Source organism: Alternaria viburni (assembly GCF_023758015.1).
Source record: "Alternaria viburni strain BMP 2772 chromosome Unknown scaffold_18, whole genome shotgun sequence".
In the NCBI taxonomy this organism is placed as follows: Eukaryota; Fungi; Ascomycota; class Dothideomycetes; order Pleosporales; family Pleosporaceae; genus Alternaria; species Alternaria viburni.
In genome coordinates this window covers 348,414-363,718 of record NW_026055787.1, presented here as the reverse complement: position 1 = coordinate 363,718, position 15,305 = coordinate 348,414, and the positions used below count along the sequence as shown (strand labels likewise).

General features: G+C 54.7%; 7 protein-coding genes across 7 annotated transcripts; 3 read left to right on the top strand and 4 right to left on the bottom strand.

Annotated features, from left to right (window-relative positions):
• Positions 1-632: 632 nt before the first annotated feature.
• Positions 633-2,163, bottom strand: J4E79_007983 (uncharacterized protein; the record flags this gene model as incomplete). Its single annotated transcript, XM_049356844.1, has 2 exons — positions 633-1,915; positions 1,965-2,163. 2 exons carry the CDS (start codon positions 2,161-2,163, stop codon positions 633-635), a joined length of 1,482 nt encoding a protein of 493 aa, XP_049208691.1.
• Positions 2,164-2,576: 413 nt separating this feature from the next.
• Positions 2,577-3,872, top strand: J4E79_007982 (uncharacterized protein; the record flags this gene model as incomplete). The annotated part of the gene is made up of 4 exons (XM_049356843.1): positions 2,577-3,255; positions 3,305-3,597; positions 3,650-3,724; positions 3,774-3,872. 4 exons carry the CDS (start codon positions 2,577-2,579, stop codon positions 3,870-3,872), a joined length of 1,146 nt encoding a protein of 381 aa, XP_049208690.1.
• Positions 3,873-4,523: 651 nt separating this feature from the next.
• J4E79_007981 (uncharacterized protein) lies at positions 4,524-5,162 on the top strand (the record flags this gene model as incomplete). Its single annotated transcript, XM_049356842.1, has 1 exon — positions 4,524-5,162. One exon carries the CDS (start codon positions 4,524-4,526, stop codon positions 5,160-5,162), a length of 639 nt encoding a protein of 212 aa, XP_049208689.1.
• Positions 5,163-6,474: 1,312 nt separating this feature from the next.
• On the bottom strand, positions 6,475-8,146 carry J4E79_007980 (uncharacterized protein; the record flags this gene model as incomplete). The annotated part of the gene is made up of 4 exons (XM_049356841.1): positions 6,475-7,187; positions 7,329-7,613; positions 7,664-7,825; positions 7,879-8,146. The coding sequence occupies 4 exons, from the start codon at positions 8,144-8,146 to the stop codon at positions 6,475-6,477; spliced, it is 1,428 nt and encodes a 475-aa protein (XP_049208688.1).
• Positions 8,147-9,336: 1,190 nt separating this feature from the next.
• J4E79_007979 (uncharacterized protein) lies at positions 9,337-9,771 on the top strand (the record flags this gene model as incomplete). The annotated part of the gene is made up of 1 exon (XM_049356840.1): positions 9,337-9,771. One exon carries the CDS (start codon positions 9,337-9,339, stop codon positions 9,769-9,771), a length of 435 nt encoding a protein of 144 aa, XP_049208687.1.
• A 586-nt stretch (positions 9,772-10,357) lies between these two features.
• On the bottom strand, positions 10,358-13,019 carry CDC48 (AAA ATPase cdc48; the record flags this gene model as incomplete). The annotated part of the gene is made up of 5 exons (XM_049356839.1): positions 10,358-12,436; positions 12,487-12,736; positions 12,784-12,839; positions 12,891-12,918; positions 12,973-13,019. 5 exons carry the CDS (start codon positions 13,017-13,019, stop codon positions 10,358-10,360), a joined length of 2,460 nt encoding a protein of 819 aa, XP_049208686.1.
• Positions 13,020-13,916: 897 nt separating this feature from the next.
• Positions 13,917-14,618, bottom strand: J4E79_007977 (uncharacterized protein; the record flags this gene model as incomplete). Its single annotated transcript, XM_049356838.1, has 1 exon — positions 13,917-14,618. One exon carries the CDS (start codon positions 14,616-14,618, stop codon positions 13,917-13,919), a length of 702 nt encoding a protein of 233 aa, XP_049208685.1.
• Between the last annotated feature and the right edge of the window lie 687 nt (positions 14,619-15,305).

The window sequence follows — 15,305 nt, the reverse complement described above, 5'->3', positions numbered from 1 at the left end:
CTCCCATATCGGGCTCGTAACTTCGTACGCCTCTCCCGTGCCGACTTTGACATGCCATTTTGGGTGTGGAAAGGGCAGCGCGTAGATGGGGGTACGAAGGTAGGATTCGGGGTAGGGGATGTCTGTCAAGTGTGTGGTTTGGGGCCAGGATTGGCTGTAATTGTAGACGCTGGTCGTGGCAGTGGTGTTGGAGTGTAAGATAAGTTGCATTGCTGGAAATTGAGATTGGTGCTGGCGGCTGGAGGATGGAGACGTCGAAGTAAAGTGTTCTATCTCAACTTGATCGTGCGTATATGGCGCTTGATGCATTAAGGCGTTGAGGCCAGATCTGACTTGTACCATTAGGATTTGGTATCAGGGATTTTTGTGATATAGAGGTTGGAAACTGATGGTGCGGAAACGCGTGGGCATTAGGTGAACCACATATGTTAACATATTGGACGAACTCGGCACACGAAATACGTACGTACGACGGTAAAAGATGCTTTCGAAACATACGGGTCTTCCGCTCTTTGTTGACCGGATCAAAATGAAGTGCAGACGGTGCGGAACAAAGAAGAAAAACCCGCATCGGAATGCATGAACCCAAGAAGGGTAGGATGTTTGAAATTTTGGGCAGATGTGACGCTACTTTATACACTGATAGTTTTGAAAACATTGAATCCTGATCCTCCTGTAGCCATGATGGCGCCTGGAATCTGCGGGTGCCAGTGCGCCTCCTTGATCTGCTCCATGTAATGCACGAACAGCAATTGCGGCGGTACATCTTGGACACCTGCTGTGTACTTGCTCTCTTCGTCATCGAGTTCGACAGCCAGATCCCAGAGAGTGAGGGTATTGTCGCCGGCGCATACAAGCACGATACTGTCGTCTGTGGGATGCCACTCGACTGAGGTAATCTGTTCCTTGTGGAAAGTGTACGACGCAACGGGCGAAGGCTTCTTTTCGCTCGACATGTCGGTAGAGGGCTTCCATTGCCGCAGGTCCCAGACTCCCCACTCGCCGTCGTCTGCACCGGTAGCGAGGAGATGGGCGGTTTGGTGCGACCAACTCAGTACGTTGACATCTGTTTTTGAGACTTGTACACTGAGCACCGGCTTCCGCGACTTTGACCGCGCGTCCCAGATCTTGACTGTGCCATCGCTCGACGCAGAGGAGAATACGTGCTTCTCGGTTGGTGACCACTGGAGCTCCTCTACTGAGCCACTGTGGCCGGTATACGGCGTTGTGTCAGTGACAAAACCCCCACCCTGTGTCCGTGTTGTGGCAAAGATCTTTCCGGTGCTGTCACCCGTCAGAAGCTTTCCCTCTGGTATCAATGGCGACCAATCTAGCGCATAGCCTTCGTTCGATCCATGTGCGCGAATCGTGCAGACGGGCTTGTTTTGTGTAGGCGAGATGGTGGTACCGGGTGTGTCGAAGGCTGTGAGGTGTGGGGTAACGTCGTGGATCAACACCTGTCCCGACTCGGTCATGGCAGCGGTAAGAGTCGTAGGAGGTTGTGCGGATGTGGCTTGCGGTGTCTGGTGGGCACGTATGCGGTTCGTGCAGCTCGTCAACGGTATCGACTTTGTCTCGAGAATAGGATCTGAGGCCTCGTCGTCTGATTCCTCGTCATCGTCCTCTTCATCCTCCTTCTCCATTCGCGACAGACTGCTCATCTTCATGACCATAATCTGGTTCTCCTTGTCCCTTCCTTGCGCTGCTTGTGTGCCGGCCACCGAGTAGACTGTTGCAGGGTATGTTTTGCGGTCTGCGCCTAGATTGTCGGGTACGATGTCGCATGAGAGACAGGGCCATGGCGCTTCAAGCGCGTGAAGCATCTCATATGTAGAAAGATCGGGGTTCAATGTCTCGCCTGGTGAGAGTTTGTGTCGACCGGGAATGAAAGTATCTTGGTCCACATCCATGCCATCTGGAGGCGTTAGTTTTTGGATTTTCGACATTTTCCTCCGGCAACCTACTCTCGCGCTCCTCAGCTTCGCGCTCTTCGTCTGGTCGTCCGTCTACACCTGCCTCGAGAATCTCATCCTCGCTCTCGAATTCATCTTCGAATTCATCCTCAAACTCGCCCGCTTCGTTGTGTTGATCGATTTCCATGGGGCGATCTCCATTTTTGATAGCCTCCTGCTCTTGCTCTGAGTCTGCGGGTCGCTTCGCCATGGTGTGTGAGTGTGTGCGGTTGTGTTTTGGGGTGTCTTGTGGTAGGCGTAAAAAAGTTGGCGCTGGAATTTGTCCCGCCAAATGTTTTTTGAGGCGGCTTATCGATCGGCGTATCGGACCACGCTATGACGCCCCCCTCTCTCAGGTGCCCACCGGGGCTGTTGCGTGCATCTCTGGAGCGAAACACTGCGCGCTACCCCCAGTCCAATCGCATCCCGCACATCCCAGGTCAACACCACAGAGGCCGCGCCCATATACCGTGTCTCCCCCTTAAAGTTGCATAGAATTGTTCGAGAAGCAGAGTCGCCAAGGAAGAAGAAAACACATTGTCAGGTTGCATTCACCGTCTTGACGCGTGCCAGCGCGCTTTCAGCTCAGATCAACAACCGCGGGGACGCTGAGACATACTAGCCATGGAGCCAGAATACTCGAGTCAGGAACCCGCGCAGCAGCCCTACGTAGCTGCCACAGAAGTGCAGCACGTACAGCAAGTGCAGCCTGAGCAGCTGCCGCCCCAGCAACTGCAACCCGAGCCAATGCAGCCCGAGCAGGTGCCTATCGAAGCGGAACAGGAAGCGCAGAAGCACATGGACCAGACCATGGACGTCGCCGACGACAGCATGAGTTCGACTATCACCGCCTCGACTGTCACACCGCTACCAGACCTCACCCAGAACGCGAGCCTTAATAACAGTCCCAACCCCTACGAGCAGCCTCACCGACCCTCAACGTCCTACTCAGACACCGCGTACCAGTACACGACACACAACGGGACGCGCTTCAACACATCATCAGACGCCGACACACCCCCACGGCACGGCTACTACGATGCCAACAAAGAAACACACATGGGCCAGTCGCATTCGCGGCCCAGCTCGCAGATGGGACGCTATCCGACTTCGGAGGGCAACACGCGGTCAAACTCATATCAAGACCAGCGAGGGAGCGCCCAACAGCAACAACAGGAGGCCGCCAAAAATGCCAGCGTCGTCATCAAGGTCGGCATGGTCGGGGATGCGCAGATCGGAAAGACCAGTCTGATGGTCAAGTATGTTGAGGGCAGCTGGGACGAAGACTACATCCAAACGCTCGGTGGGTTACACAGGCATGTTTCACAAACTGCAGATTCTGACAACCACAGGCGTCAACTTCATGGAAAAGACCATCTCGATCCGGAACACGGAGATCACCTTCTCCATTTGGGATTTAGGTGGTCAACGTGAATTCGTGAACATGTTGCCGTTGGTCTGCAACGATGCTGTTGCAATACTCTTCATGTTCGACCTGACACGAAAAAGCACATTGAATTCCATCAAAGAGTGGTACAGACAGGGACGCGGTTTCAACAAGACTGCCATCCCGTTTTTGGTTGGCACAAAGTACGACCACTTTGTCAACTTCCCGCGCGAGGAGCAGGAGGAAATATCTAATCAAGTACGAGTCCCTGCCAAAGACAATTCAGAGCCGCAGGACTAACAGCAACTAGGCTAAGCGATTTGCGCGAGCGATGAAGGCCAGTCTAATATTCAGCTCAACCAGCCATAGCATCAACGTGCAGAAGGTGAGAGCTGTCCATACCCATTGCTAAGCCCATGCTGACTCTGCTTCAGATCTTCAAGATCGTGCTATCCAAAGCCTTTGATCTGAAATGCACCATCCCCGAGATAGAAAATATTGGCGAACCCTTACTCCTCTACCAGGCCGTTTAGTCGCCGGCAGACCGTAGAGTCAGGCCCAGGACAGAGGGAACACGTATGAACCTGTCCGAGGGTCAGATTGGGCGCGTCTTCTACCGAAACGTTACCATGAGCGAATGATTTTCATGACTGTTTTGCGTGGGATTGCATGGCTCGGCGATTGGAGCAAGGTGCTAGATACATGGTTGGTCCAAAACCGGCGTTCTTCTGCTTGTATATGCGGAAGCGATTGTATGATTCGGGCAGCAAGGCCTCGGCCGGGGCACGGAGTCTAGCGCCGCAGGACGCGCAAGATTTGTAGCTTTACAGCAAACATCCTAGTGTAATACCGACTTGTCAGAATCGACTGCATCTTATTAGGTTTGCGTGACTTCCAATCAACGCGCATAGCGGCAAGTTTAGGCGAATGACGTAAGCTGCCGCAGCTAAAAAGTTACGGATCCCAGCAAGCAACACCAATCAACCCCAGCTCCAAAACCGCGTCTACAGAATTTGCCCCAGCACGAACGAGGTTACAACATCGAGAAACCGGGTCGCAAACCGATTAACACACCGAATATCAAAAGCAACCCATTGCCTTACCAGTAGGGTCGTCGTGGAGGCTGAACAAGAACGACTCGTGGGGATACAATCTTAGAAGAACAGCTTCAACCCACCACCACAATGGCGCTTCCTTCAATAGCGCTCCCAGGGCAACTGCTCGGAAGTGTCGACAAATACAGTCCAGGTCCTGGAACGCACATCCACGACTCGCAAATCTACGCCTCAATAGCTGGCCCCGTTTTCTCTTCGCCATCACATCCCTCCACGCAAAGCGCATCATCCAAGTCCGGCAAACTCGCGCCGCTCCTCTCAATAACGCGTCCTCCCACCTCCACCGACCCCGGTATCCTCGGTCCCAACTCTGGTGGCGGCGTGCCCCTCCTCCCAACCGTCTCAAGCACAGTCCTCGTCCGCATAACGCGCCTCGGCCCACGCTTCGCGAGCTGCGAAATTCTCGTCATTGACAACGCCGTATGTCGCGAAGCCTTCCTCGCGCAGATCCGCCGCGAAGATATCCGAGCTACAGAGAAGGATAAGATAAAGATTGAGGAGAGCTTCAGGGTGGGTGATTTGGTCAGAGGTACGGTCATTAGTCTGGGAGATAGCGGAAACTACTATGTCGCTACGGATCGCAACGAGTTTGGCGTTGTGTTGGCTAGGAGCGAAGAGGGGAGGGTTATGCACCCGGTTAGTTGGAAGGAGTTTAGGGATCCGGTCAGTGGGAAGGCGGAGGCGAGGAAGGCTGCTAAGCCGTTTTGATGGAAGTTATGGAATGCAGGGGACAAAATGAAGAGTGAGAAAAGTCACATTGCTGAGCGAGGATGGCAATAGGCGAGAAGATACCCATGATGTGGATTGAAGAATAAGATCAAGTACCTTTGGCACGCGAAGAAGACTTTAGCGAGCTAGAGGAGGCATATGTCCTTTGGAAAATGACGCAAATTTTGTCCAAGAGCCCTGAAACTGGGTAACGATAACTGCTATCGAATACATGGGGCGCTCTCTTGCTTGCACCAGCCGCGAATGGCCCTATTCTTCCCATTTCCTCGGCCTCAGGCACACAGCAACCTTTACAACAGCATCATCAACGGAAGAAGCCGCTGCACACCAAGATCTAGCTGAGACAGCGAGGGGCCACGAGCTAAATATACCTCTTTCCTTCCTCCTTCTTCCAAACCCCCGGTGGCGAAAATAGCAACAAAGCAAAACCAAACACGGTCGCAGCGATGGATGTGACAATACTCTCGGTACCTGCATCGTGACGCGTATCATGTATGCAAGGCCGGGGAATCACACCCAACACGTAGTGTTCCATGACTCGAGGCAACACACGGGGCCAAGGGTAGTAGTAGCATGTGTAAGGTAACCCGAGAAGACGAGCTAAGTTTAGTGGCCAGGACTGCAGTCCTAGTGCTTCACACATGCATGTAGTTAGACCTGCACCACGAGAACGATTTAGAGTGAATTCGAAATGAACAGCGAATAACACATCGTTGCAATTGTGAGAAATAAAGTAGAATATACTACGATTGACGCTTTCGCTGTACGCGTCGAAAGACGTTTTTAAATGAATCATCCAGGTGCTCGCTGCACACAAATCCCCTATGATGTCGTCATGAAATAGCACAACGAGGTCGTCTCTGAAAAATTCCCATCTGTATCCCACCGCACCGTCTTAATCCTTCTCCTTTTTCTTCCCTCAGATTTGCTTCAAAAACACCCAAAATCGCAGCCCTTTCCCTAGGTATGAATGTGAATGGTACCAGGAACCGTAGATACGCCGAAACTCCGACCATGCTTGGGTCGACGCTGATCGCGTTGGATGAGCGCCTCTCGCTAATCATGCCACGCAAGATGCTGTAAAGATGACATCTTGTGTAATCCTTGATCGCAGTTCTGGTGCTTGGAAAACACTCCCTCTACCGTGTGTGCTGCGGTGATGTCGTTTACAACAGCGACGATCGTTCGACAGCAGTATTGAAGGAGGTCGTTCTCAACAATACCCATAGTCTTACAATGCTATCCTCTTCCAGACAGCAACGCCTCTTCTATTTGGTAGCGTGGCAGTCTTCTACAGAACGCCTCCGGGCAGGGGTGTCCCTCTATTCTGGTTACCCCACCCGAAGCTCTCTGTCTGCGGGTTGACGGGCCGTACATCGTTTCCGCCCACAGTACTGACATGGCCTTCTTGCGGTGCTGCATGCTTCCTAAGCATGAACATGGGTTTCCGGCCTTCCTTGTCAAGTTGTTTGAACAATATCAGCGGCCTCTCGTTGAGTCCAAGACAGCGCTCCTGATCACCGTGTACAATATACAGGGCATACTGGCGCCAATCTGCCGTAATGTTGTATTTCTTAAGCGCAACCGGAAGCACCTTGTGGCACGGATCGTCGATTGAGACTCGGAACGATTTGAAGATTTCAACTTGCGGGTTCGTAGATGGCGTGGATGCGGGATTGGATGCGGAGGTGTTCATTGAGCTTGAACCGCCAGAAAGTGGTGGGTCGCGATCGTCGGGGGTTGGTGTTGGTGCAGCGTTGTTTCGCATCTGTCGTGATGACAGTGGTGCGGGCGTAGCGCGGGGGTCGCGATTGCGGTCGGATACAGCAGTTGTGTCTGAATTCCATGTGTTCTGACTCCACCCTGAGCTGCCGTCGTGATCGTGCCCGCTTCGGGGTATTTCGCGGTTGTACTGGCGGCCTTGGCCTTGTGTGTATGCGGGGGATGTCGGGGAGGGCTGGGCGATGGAGTTGGGCGACAGTTGCGGGCCACCACCGAGAGATGCTGTGAGGTGTGAGGAGGCTGCGACGGCTGCTGCGGAGGGGTCCAAAGAAGAATGATCGACAAGAGCGCGATGTTCTTGGATTGTTGGAGAGGGGTTCTTTGGCGCGGATCCAAGGAAAAGCTTCTTGGTAGAGAACTTACGCGAAAGACTGCTGCCACCAGATCTCTCTTGAGTTGCAGGTGGCGATGTGACGGAGTGCTCGTGAGGCGTAGGCAGGGGTTGGTTGTCCTTGAGCATGCGCACGAGTGGCAGGATCTCCTCTCGTAGCCGCTTGTTCTCGTCCATGACCCTGCTGAGGTCTTCTCGGAGATGTCGCAGCTCCGATTCGGCCGTGTGTATGCGCTCGTCGCGCGCCTGGACTACGCGAATGACCTTGGCGAAGTCGTCTTGGGTTGGCGGCGCTTCCTGTGCCGACGTATCCGCGGCTGAGGTGGTGGTTAGACGTGCAACGCCATGGCAAAGGCAATGGACTCACATAGCGGGACGTAGTCGTCGGGGTCCATGGGCACATTCTGCCGCACCTTGATCTCGTAGACGGCCTTGAGGATTGTCAGGCGGTGGCCTACGCTGCCGACGCCCAGCTCCTTCAGCTCGGCATGCTGGAGGGCGGCGAGCACGTCGCCGGTGATGCCCTCGTCTACAAACAATGGGTTAGCAAACAATGCTAATGGTGCGCGCGGTGCGACGTACTAGCAAAGGTATCCGAGTACTGCTCCAGGCCCAGGTCGGCGATGAAGTCGGCCGTCTGGTCCTCGTTCCACTCCATTATGTGCCCCGTCGGGCTGCTCTTGCTGTCGCGCGAATGGGTGAAGGTGGTGGGCGTGTGTTCAGTGCTCAGCGGGCCGGAGCTCGTGGGGGAGCTCTCGTACTCGGCGGGTAGGGTCGGGCTAGAGATGCCCTGGCGCTCAAACTCGTCATCGGCGTCCGAGTCCTCATGGTACTTGGTCGTGTAGGCCATGGTGGGCGTGACGTCGACGGCCTCGTCGGGAGTCGCAGGGTTGGCAGAGGGCGGAGGGAGGTGATGCTGCCAAGCCCTCGCAGCTTGCTCGTCGAGGGGACGACGTCTGTGTTATCGATGGCGATGTCGCGCAGGCCGGGCGGTCCAGTGTCGTCGATAGGGCACCCTGTCTGAGACGAAGCGAGATTGAGCCGGCGTGTTTCGTCTCCAGCGGGAGCAGGTCGGGCTATCCTGGGCGCAGTCTCAGATACACTGCTAGCCGTGGCACGCAAGAGTGCAGGGCGGGGAGGGTGAAGGTCTTCGCAGGCGGCCAGGCGTGCCGGTCCCTAAGCGCTTTGTCGTCGACGCCTGATGGGGAAGCGCGTATCCTCGGGGGCTGCGATGGTCCCTGCAGTCGCCCTATGCCTTTGCCTGAGGTAGAAAGAAGGCGGCCAGGATGACGATGGAGAGCAGCGAGACGACGAGGCAGTGCACAGCAGGAGGAAGAGCGCTCTGCTCACGACGCCTTAGTAGACTGGCTCGCCTGCTTCTGGATGCCAATACCAATACCGTCGACAGGCGGCTAGCAGGGCCACCCAAGCCAAAGCGGGATAGAGCCCTCTGGGTCCGAGCTTCCCATACCAGCTGGGAGCCAATATTGCGATAAAGGATGCAGGTACCAAACACGCAGCTCTCACCACCGCCTGCCCATCCACGTCGGGCGGCTTTGCACATGAACCCTCTTGCTTCAGGCTCCTAGCCGCCCCCTCTCGCGGCGCCGCTCCCGGCATCTCCCCTCCTCTCCCCCCATCGCCCACGCTGCACCTGCTCGCTTTCGGATCCGGCAAGTGCAATCTTGCAAGTTATCGTTCGCATCACGAGCCCGCAACGGCACCCGGTAAACCACGCACATGCGTCTAACGATCTTCACCGCCAACGTTGAACTAGGGCCATCTCTGCCGGCATCTGCCCGAATACGGCTACCCCGGCCAGTCGTTTAAGACGCTGCATCCCATATTACGACATCTGGCTACCTCCGAGCTTCAGAGCACAATCCCACGTGCGCCCAGCTCCCCGTCGTCTACGCGAACAGGATCACCCACTACTTCGCTATAAGGTAGCTCGCCCGGTATTGACAACTTTAGACGAACCTCCTCCTTTTTTCCTTTTGCACCACAATCTCACACCTGACGACTCACGAGCTCGGAACAATGTCTCAATCCATCAATGTAACTACGACTCAGGCCCAGTCCGGCATCTCCCAAGACCTGCGGAACAACATTTACTCGGCCCTTCTTTCTGGCGATGGCATCCGCAATATTGAATCCACCCTAGACGAATCCCTGCGGGCCTCTGGGTTCAAAGACGATCTAAGAGCCTACATTACCGATCTGTTCCGCTCGGGCCAGGCTACTACCTGCGAGGAAGCCCGGAATCTGGCGATGCAGAAGATCAGAGAGCAAACACGTGGTTTGGAGGATCAATCCAATGGCGTAAACGGTACCAACGGAACGACGAATGGGGATGGAGAAAATGGAGAGGAAGTCAACTTGAAGATTCCTAAATCGGCAATCGACGCCGGTGCAAAGACAGTCATGAAGGAGTTGGAGAAGGTGTGCGACATCACATACGAAGACGACAAGTGATCGCCCCTCCTGCAATCTGAGAAAGAGTCCACCGTCCATGCCACAGCAAAATGCAGGCTCGTGTCGCCCGAGTCAGTGTAGTTGAAGGGGAAGTCTTCAAAGCAAAGGCCTTAACGAACGATACTATCGAGCGCACAGCCGACACCGTTGCAATGTGGGGCGGGCGACATCGTTCAACGGCACCGATGGGTTCCGGCCGCTGTCTCGGGTGATCAAAGACCTCGCCTGTGCCCATGAAACCTTGCCTCATGACCGCTGCGCCAAATGGACAGCGTTGAATCAACCATGTTGGAGGCTCGGCCATTCGTTGAGTATGGATGATTGGTGTAAAAAGTGCACGGTGATGGAAAAGGGAGTCAGGCCAGAGGTAGTAACACAGATCAATACAAGGACATAGTAGGCGCAGCAAAAGTTCATTGATAACATGCATTCTCATTGAGGCCATTGGTTCGTGAAAGATACTACTGATATCCTGTCAAAGCGCTAGCAATTACGCGCGCCTCCATCTATCTATGAGACGTCAATCGCCCCTCATGCCGTGTGATGATGAAAAAGGGAAACCCATCCGTCATGATCCTGCAACTGTCTAGTTGTACAGGTCCTCGTCCTCACCGCCAGCGCCGAAAGTGTTCTGCTCACCACCACCCGCTGCGTTCTCAGCGTCGGGGAAGCGGAAGAAGCTTGATCCACCAGAGTTCTTCATTGACTGTGCGAAGGCCTCGTACCGGCGGATCTCAACATCGGTGACGGAGCGACGAGCAGAGCGCATGGCCTCCTCGAAATGAGCCTTGGTCAGCACAGGTACTGGGTCCTCCTCGTCTACCTCCATGTCGACATCCTCACCAGCAGCCTCGCGAGCCTTGCGGCGCTCGATGTCAATCGCGATAGACTGCTTAATGGCGAGCTTGACCGCACGCTGGGTGACGAATCCAAGATCGGCACCGGAAAATCCGTGGGTGTTCTGGGCGATGAAGTCGATGTTGACATCCTCGGCGACAGGGGTCTTGCGAAGCTGAGCCTTGATGATGCTGGCACGCGACGCCAGGTCGGGCAGAGGAACGTAGACGAGAGTGTCAAGACGACCAGGACGGCACAGAGCATTGTCGAGCTGTTCCGGTCGGTTGGTGGCACCGATAACGAAGACGTTCTTCTTCGATGTCATACCGTCCATCTCGGTAAGGAGCTGGTTGACGACACGGTCAGATGCACCACCGGCATCTCCTTGAGATCCACCACGCGACTTGGCGATAGAGTCCAACTCGTCCAGGAAGACGACGCAAGGTGCGGCGGCACGCGCCTTGTCGAAGATGTCGCGGATGTTGCTCTCAGACTCACCGAACCACATGGAGAGCAGCTCAGGACCCTTGATGGAGATGAAGTTGGCCGCGCACTCGTTGGCAACAGCCTTGGCAAGAAGCGTCTTACCAGTACCAGGAGGACCGTAGAACAGTACACCTCGCGATGGAGACATACCGAACTTGAGGAACTTGTCGGGGTGGTCGACTGGGTACTGCACGGACTCAATGAGCTCGCGCTTGACTTCCTCCAGACCACCAATGTCCTCCCACCGGACGTTGGGAACCTCGACAACGGCGACCTCACGAAGGGCTGATGGGTTGGATACGCCAAGAGCGAAACGGAAGTTCTCCATGGTCACGCCCAGTGAGTCCAGAACCTCGGCGTCGATGGTGTCCTCGTCGAGATCGATGAGGTCCATCTTCTCACGAATCTGCTGCATAGCAGCCTCAGAGCAGAGCGAAGCCAAATCAGAACCAACGTAACCGTGAGTCTCGGCAGCGATGGTTTGTAGGTCGACATCGTCACCGAGCTTCATGTTCTTGGTGTGGATCTGCATGATCTCGAGACGGCCGGTAGGGTCGGGAATACCGATATCGACTTCACGGTCGAAACGTCCGAAACGACGGAGGGCGGGGTCGATGGAGTTGGGTCGGTTGGTGGCGGCCATAACAACAACGTTGGAGCGAGCCTTCATGCCGTCCATGAGAGTGAGCAGTTGCGAGACGACACGGCGCTCGACTTCACCGTTAGTCTTCTCACGCTTGGGCGCGATGGAGTCGATTTCATCAATGAAGATGATCGCGGGGGAGTTCTTCTCGGCCTCCTCGAACGCCTTGCGCAGATTTGACTCTGACTCTCCGGCCATCTTGGACATGATCTCGGGACCGTTGATCAGGAAGAAGAAAGCACCGGTCTCGTTGGCGACGGCACGAGCCATCAGTGTCTTACCGGTACCGGGAGGACCGTACATCAGGATACCACGCGGAGGCTTGATACCGATGGACTTGAAGAGCTGAGGATGCCTCAGTGGCAACTCGACCAACTCTCGGATCTGCGCCATCTGCTTTCGGCAGCCACCAATGTCGTCGTAGCCAACCTCGTTGAGGTTACCCTCCTCGTCCTCGCGCTGGATGGGCTCGCCCTCGCAGTGGATGACCGTATCTTGTGCGACGATACCGAACTCTGGTGGGTCGACCTCGACGACCTTGAACTCCACTTGTCGCATACCGCCGCGGGCTGTGAATGTGTCGCCTTGACGAACCGGTCGGTAGGCTTCGCGGAAGTATGGGGCAAGGAAAACGTCGAACAGCGAACCGGTGATACCCTCGACCGTGTCGGCGATGGGAAGGACTGCAATGCGCTTGGCCTGCAATGGAGTTAGCTTTGAAACAGCATTTCAAAGATGTAGCTACGTACGTATTTGATGTCAGGGCACGGGTGGATAGTGATAACATCACCGTGCTTGACACGCAGGTTGTGGCGAACGACACGGTTTATCCGCGCAGAGCCATCGTCGAGGTCGTCGTCGGCGAGCACGATAAGAACGGTGTCCTTCCGCTTCTTCCCCTTGACGAGGACTGTGTCACCACGGAAGAGCTGGAGCGTCTCCATGGTGTTGTTTGAGAGGGCGATAATCGAGTTGTCATCGTTGACGGCGTCGGTGACACTGCGGAGTCAGTATGGCTTCGTTGTGTCGCTTCGTGGCGTACTTACATCAGCGAGTTTGGCTTCTTCTTCTTCTTGAGGATGGCAGTTGCGGTCTCGTCGTTCTGTGGCGGATCAGTAAAGGCGATCTCAGATGGGTGTTTGGCAGTGCCTACATCCTTGGGCTCAGCGCCATCGGGGTTCCTGGAGTCTTGTTAGTCGCGGTTGCAGAGATGCGGCTGGTGGCAATGCACGTACTTGGAAAGATCCACCTTCGGCTTGGAGTGGTCTGGTTCAGCGGACATCTTGCTGATGTGTCTCTATGGAATGCTGCGACTGTACTTTTCCGGTGCAAAGAGGGACGCCGGGATTTGCAGCGCGGTGGAATGGGTTGTGGGTGGGGTGGGGGGTAAGATGGAGGTGATGGGTCTTTGGTGTTTGGGGCGTGGTGGTTTAAGTAAGTTGGAGCTTGAACAGTGTCGGTGATCTCACTGCTCGAGCTAGCTTGATGTTGCCTTAGGGTCCGTGCTCCTTCCGCCGCCGCAACATTGGAAGTTGCTGGAAACGCTTAGACAAGCCGGCCTACTGGAAACACTGTGTCCCTTTCACCGTCAATTGCTTCCCGCCTCCCTCGGAAGGGCTCCATGCGGGCCAATCAGGCCCGCTTTGTGCTACTTCTCGCATCTCCAGGGTGAGACTGGCGTTGTTACGCGTCCGACTGGAGCCTGCTGCAGCCTCATTCGCGCCACCAAAACGCCAAGAAAGTCACCATATCGGTCCTTCGTCAGTGCGCGCGATAAGTAAACCTACATGTCCGTCAGGTACACGTAGACCATAACAGTCCTGGTACCCGTCCAACGCTTGCCAAATCCTATGCGTACCATGGGTATCTATGGCAGTTACTCTCTGGCACACATAGAAGGAAAGAACCCTTGCTGTTTCACATCACGATACTTCTGGATGTTTTCAGATTGGCGATGGTCCGCCTGCATATTCTAGTCTTTCAGGCTGCTGGCTGTTTTATGGTCCCTGGCCTCATGATCACGTTGCAGCACCGGATAGTGTGGAATTTCCCAACATAAACCTGTTGGTGACTTGCACCACGACGAACTCGATCCATCTTGGTCACGTTCTTCTAAGTGAACAGCTTCGGAGCCGTGTAGATATGTATTAGGATATACTGACTTCTTGTACTGACGTCTTCACACGTCCTGCTGTTGCATTTCAGCAGACGCTGCACATGCTTCCTTCTCCATCTCGCGCAAGCATGGCGCTTGGAACATATTGCCATACACCATGTTCTTCATAGTACCGATAGCGACTAGTAGCCACAAAAGTATGACGCTGACACCAAGTACCGTACCTAGAACTCTGAAGAACGCGGATGGCAGTTCTTGGCCAATAGTAATGGTCGACATCGTGAAGACGCCAATGGGAAAGGTAAATCCCCACCAGCCCATATTGAAAGGGAACTTGCTCCGACTGATTGACGCGACTGCGAAGAATAGCCATACCAAGCCAAAGCCCCATAGCGTGATGGCAGTCATCCAACCTAGGACGTAGAGAACTTCGCCGGCCATTGGATGCAACGTGTTCGTCTCTGGAAAGGTCTTTGAAGCTTGGATTCCGAGTTTCAAAGCGGCGTATCCGCCCTGTCCCATAGGTCCAAGAGGCAGGAAGACACTGACGATTACTTCCTGAGATGGGAGATTATGGATGGCGAGACGGTGGAAGTACATCACCATAACCACGAGCGCCAGTGGCACGCCCATACCCCACAGCACATAGCTGGTGACTATGGTTAGGAGGGCGTGGTTTGGCTCAGGTAGCACTGACGCGACAACGCCACCAGAAGCTGCTGCAACAATACAGGCTACAATGGGTAGGAGCCATGCTGCTGTCATCGTCTCATGGCGATTATGGTGTTTCGTCATCCTATTGCTATGTTAGCTGGTGATGTTACCTCGTTTTTTTTTTTTTAACTTTGAACACACAGTGCCAGACTGTTGTGATCGAAAGCAAGCATGGATCAACTTACATTTGAAAAGGCAGCCAGAGACAACAGGCGACGCTCAGCGCAACATCGAGCCACCACATTCCCCAAACAACATACGGCGTCGAACCACCCCAAGCTGGTACGCAAACCGTAGCGAACATGTTGATGATGGTAGCAAATCCCATGGGTATTGTGCCGAGAAAGAGCGATTGCACCGGATGCTGAAGCATTAGCGTCCACGTGGCGGGGTACAGTGCGTATCTTAGGATGGATATCAAGAGTATGATGGAGAATATGAGGACGTTCAAGATGAAGAACGCGATACTGAGGGTTCTCAACGAGCCGTGGTAACGAGGGTAGAGCTCAGAGAAGGCATTGAGCAAGATCGCGACGATGCCTGTACCCATCGTAACAGCGAACTAGGCTTCGGTCAGTCTTGTATTCTGCTGAAGCTGCGAGGGGATTATCGTACCCATGACGGAGTGAAGTTTTGAACAACGCGTCGCCAGCCCCGACGGTCGGCAGGTATCAGCCACTTGGGCAGCACTTGAGCATCTGCAAATTGTCCCTTGCCGCGACATGTTTCTCCTGGCCG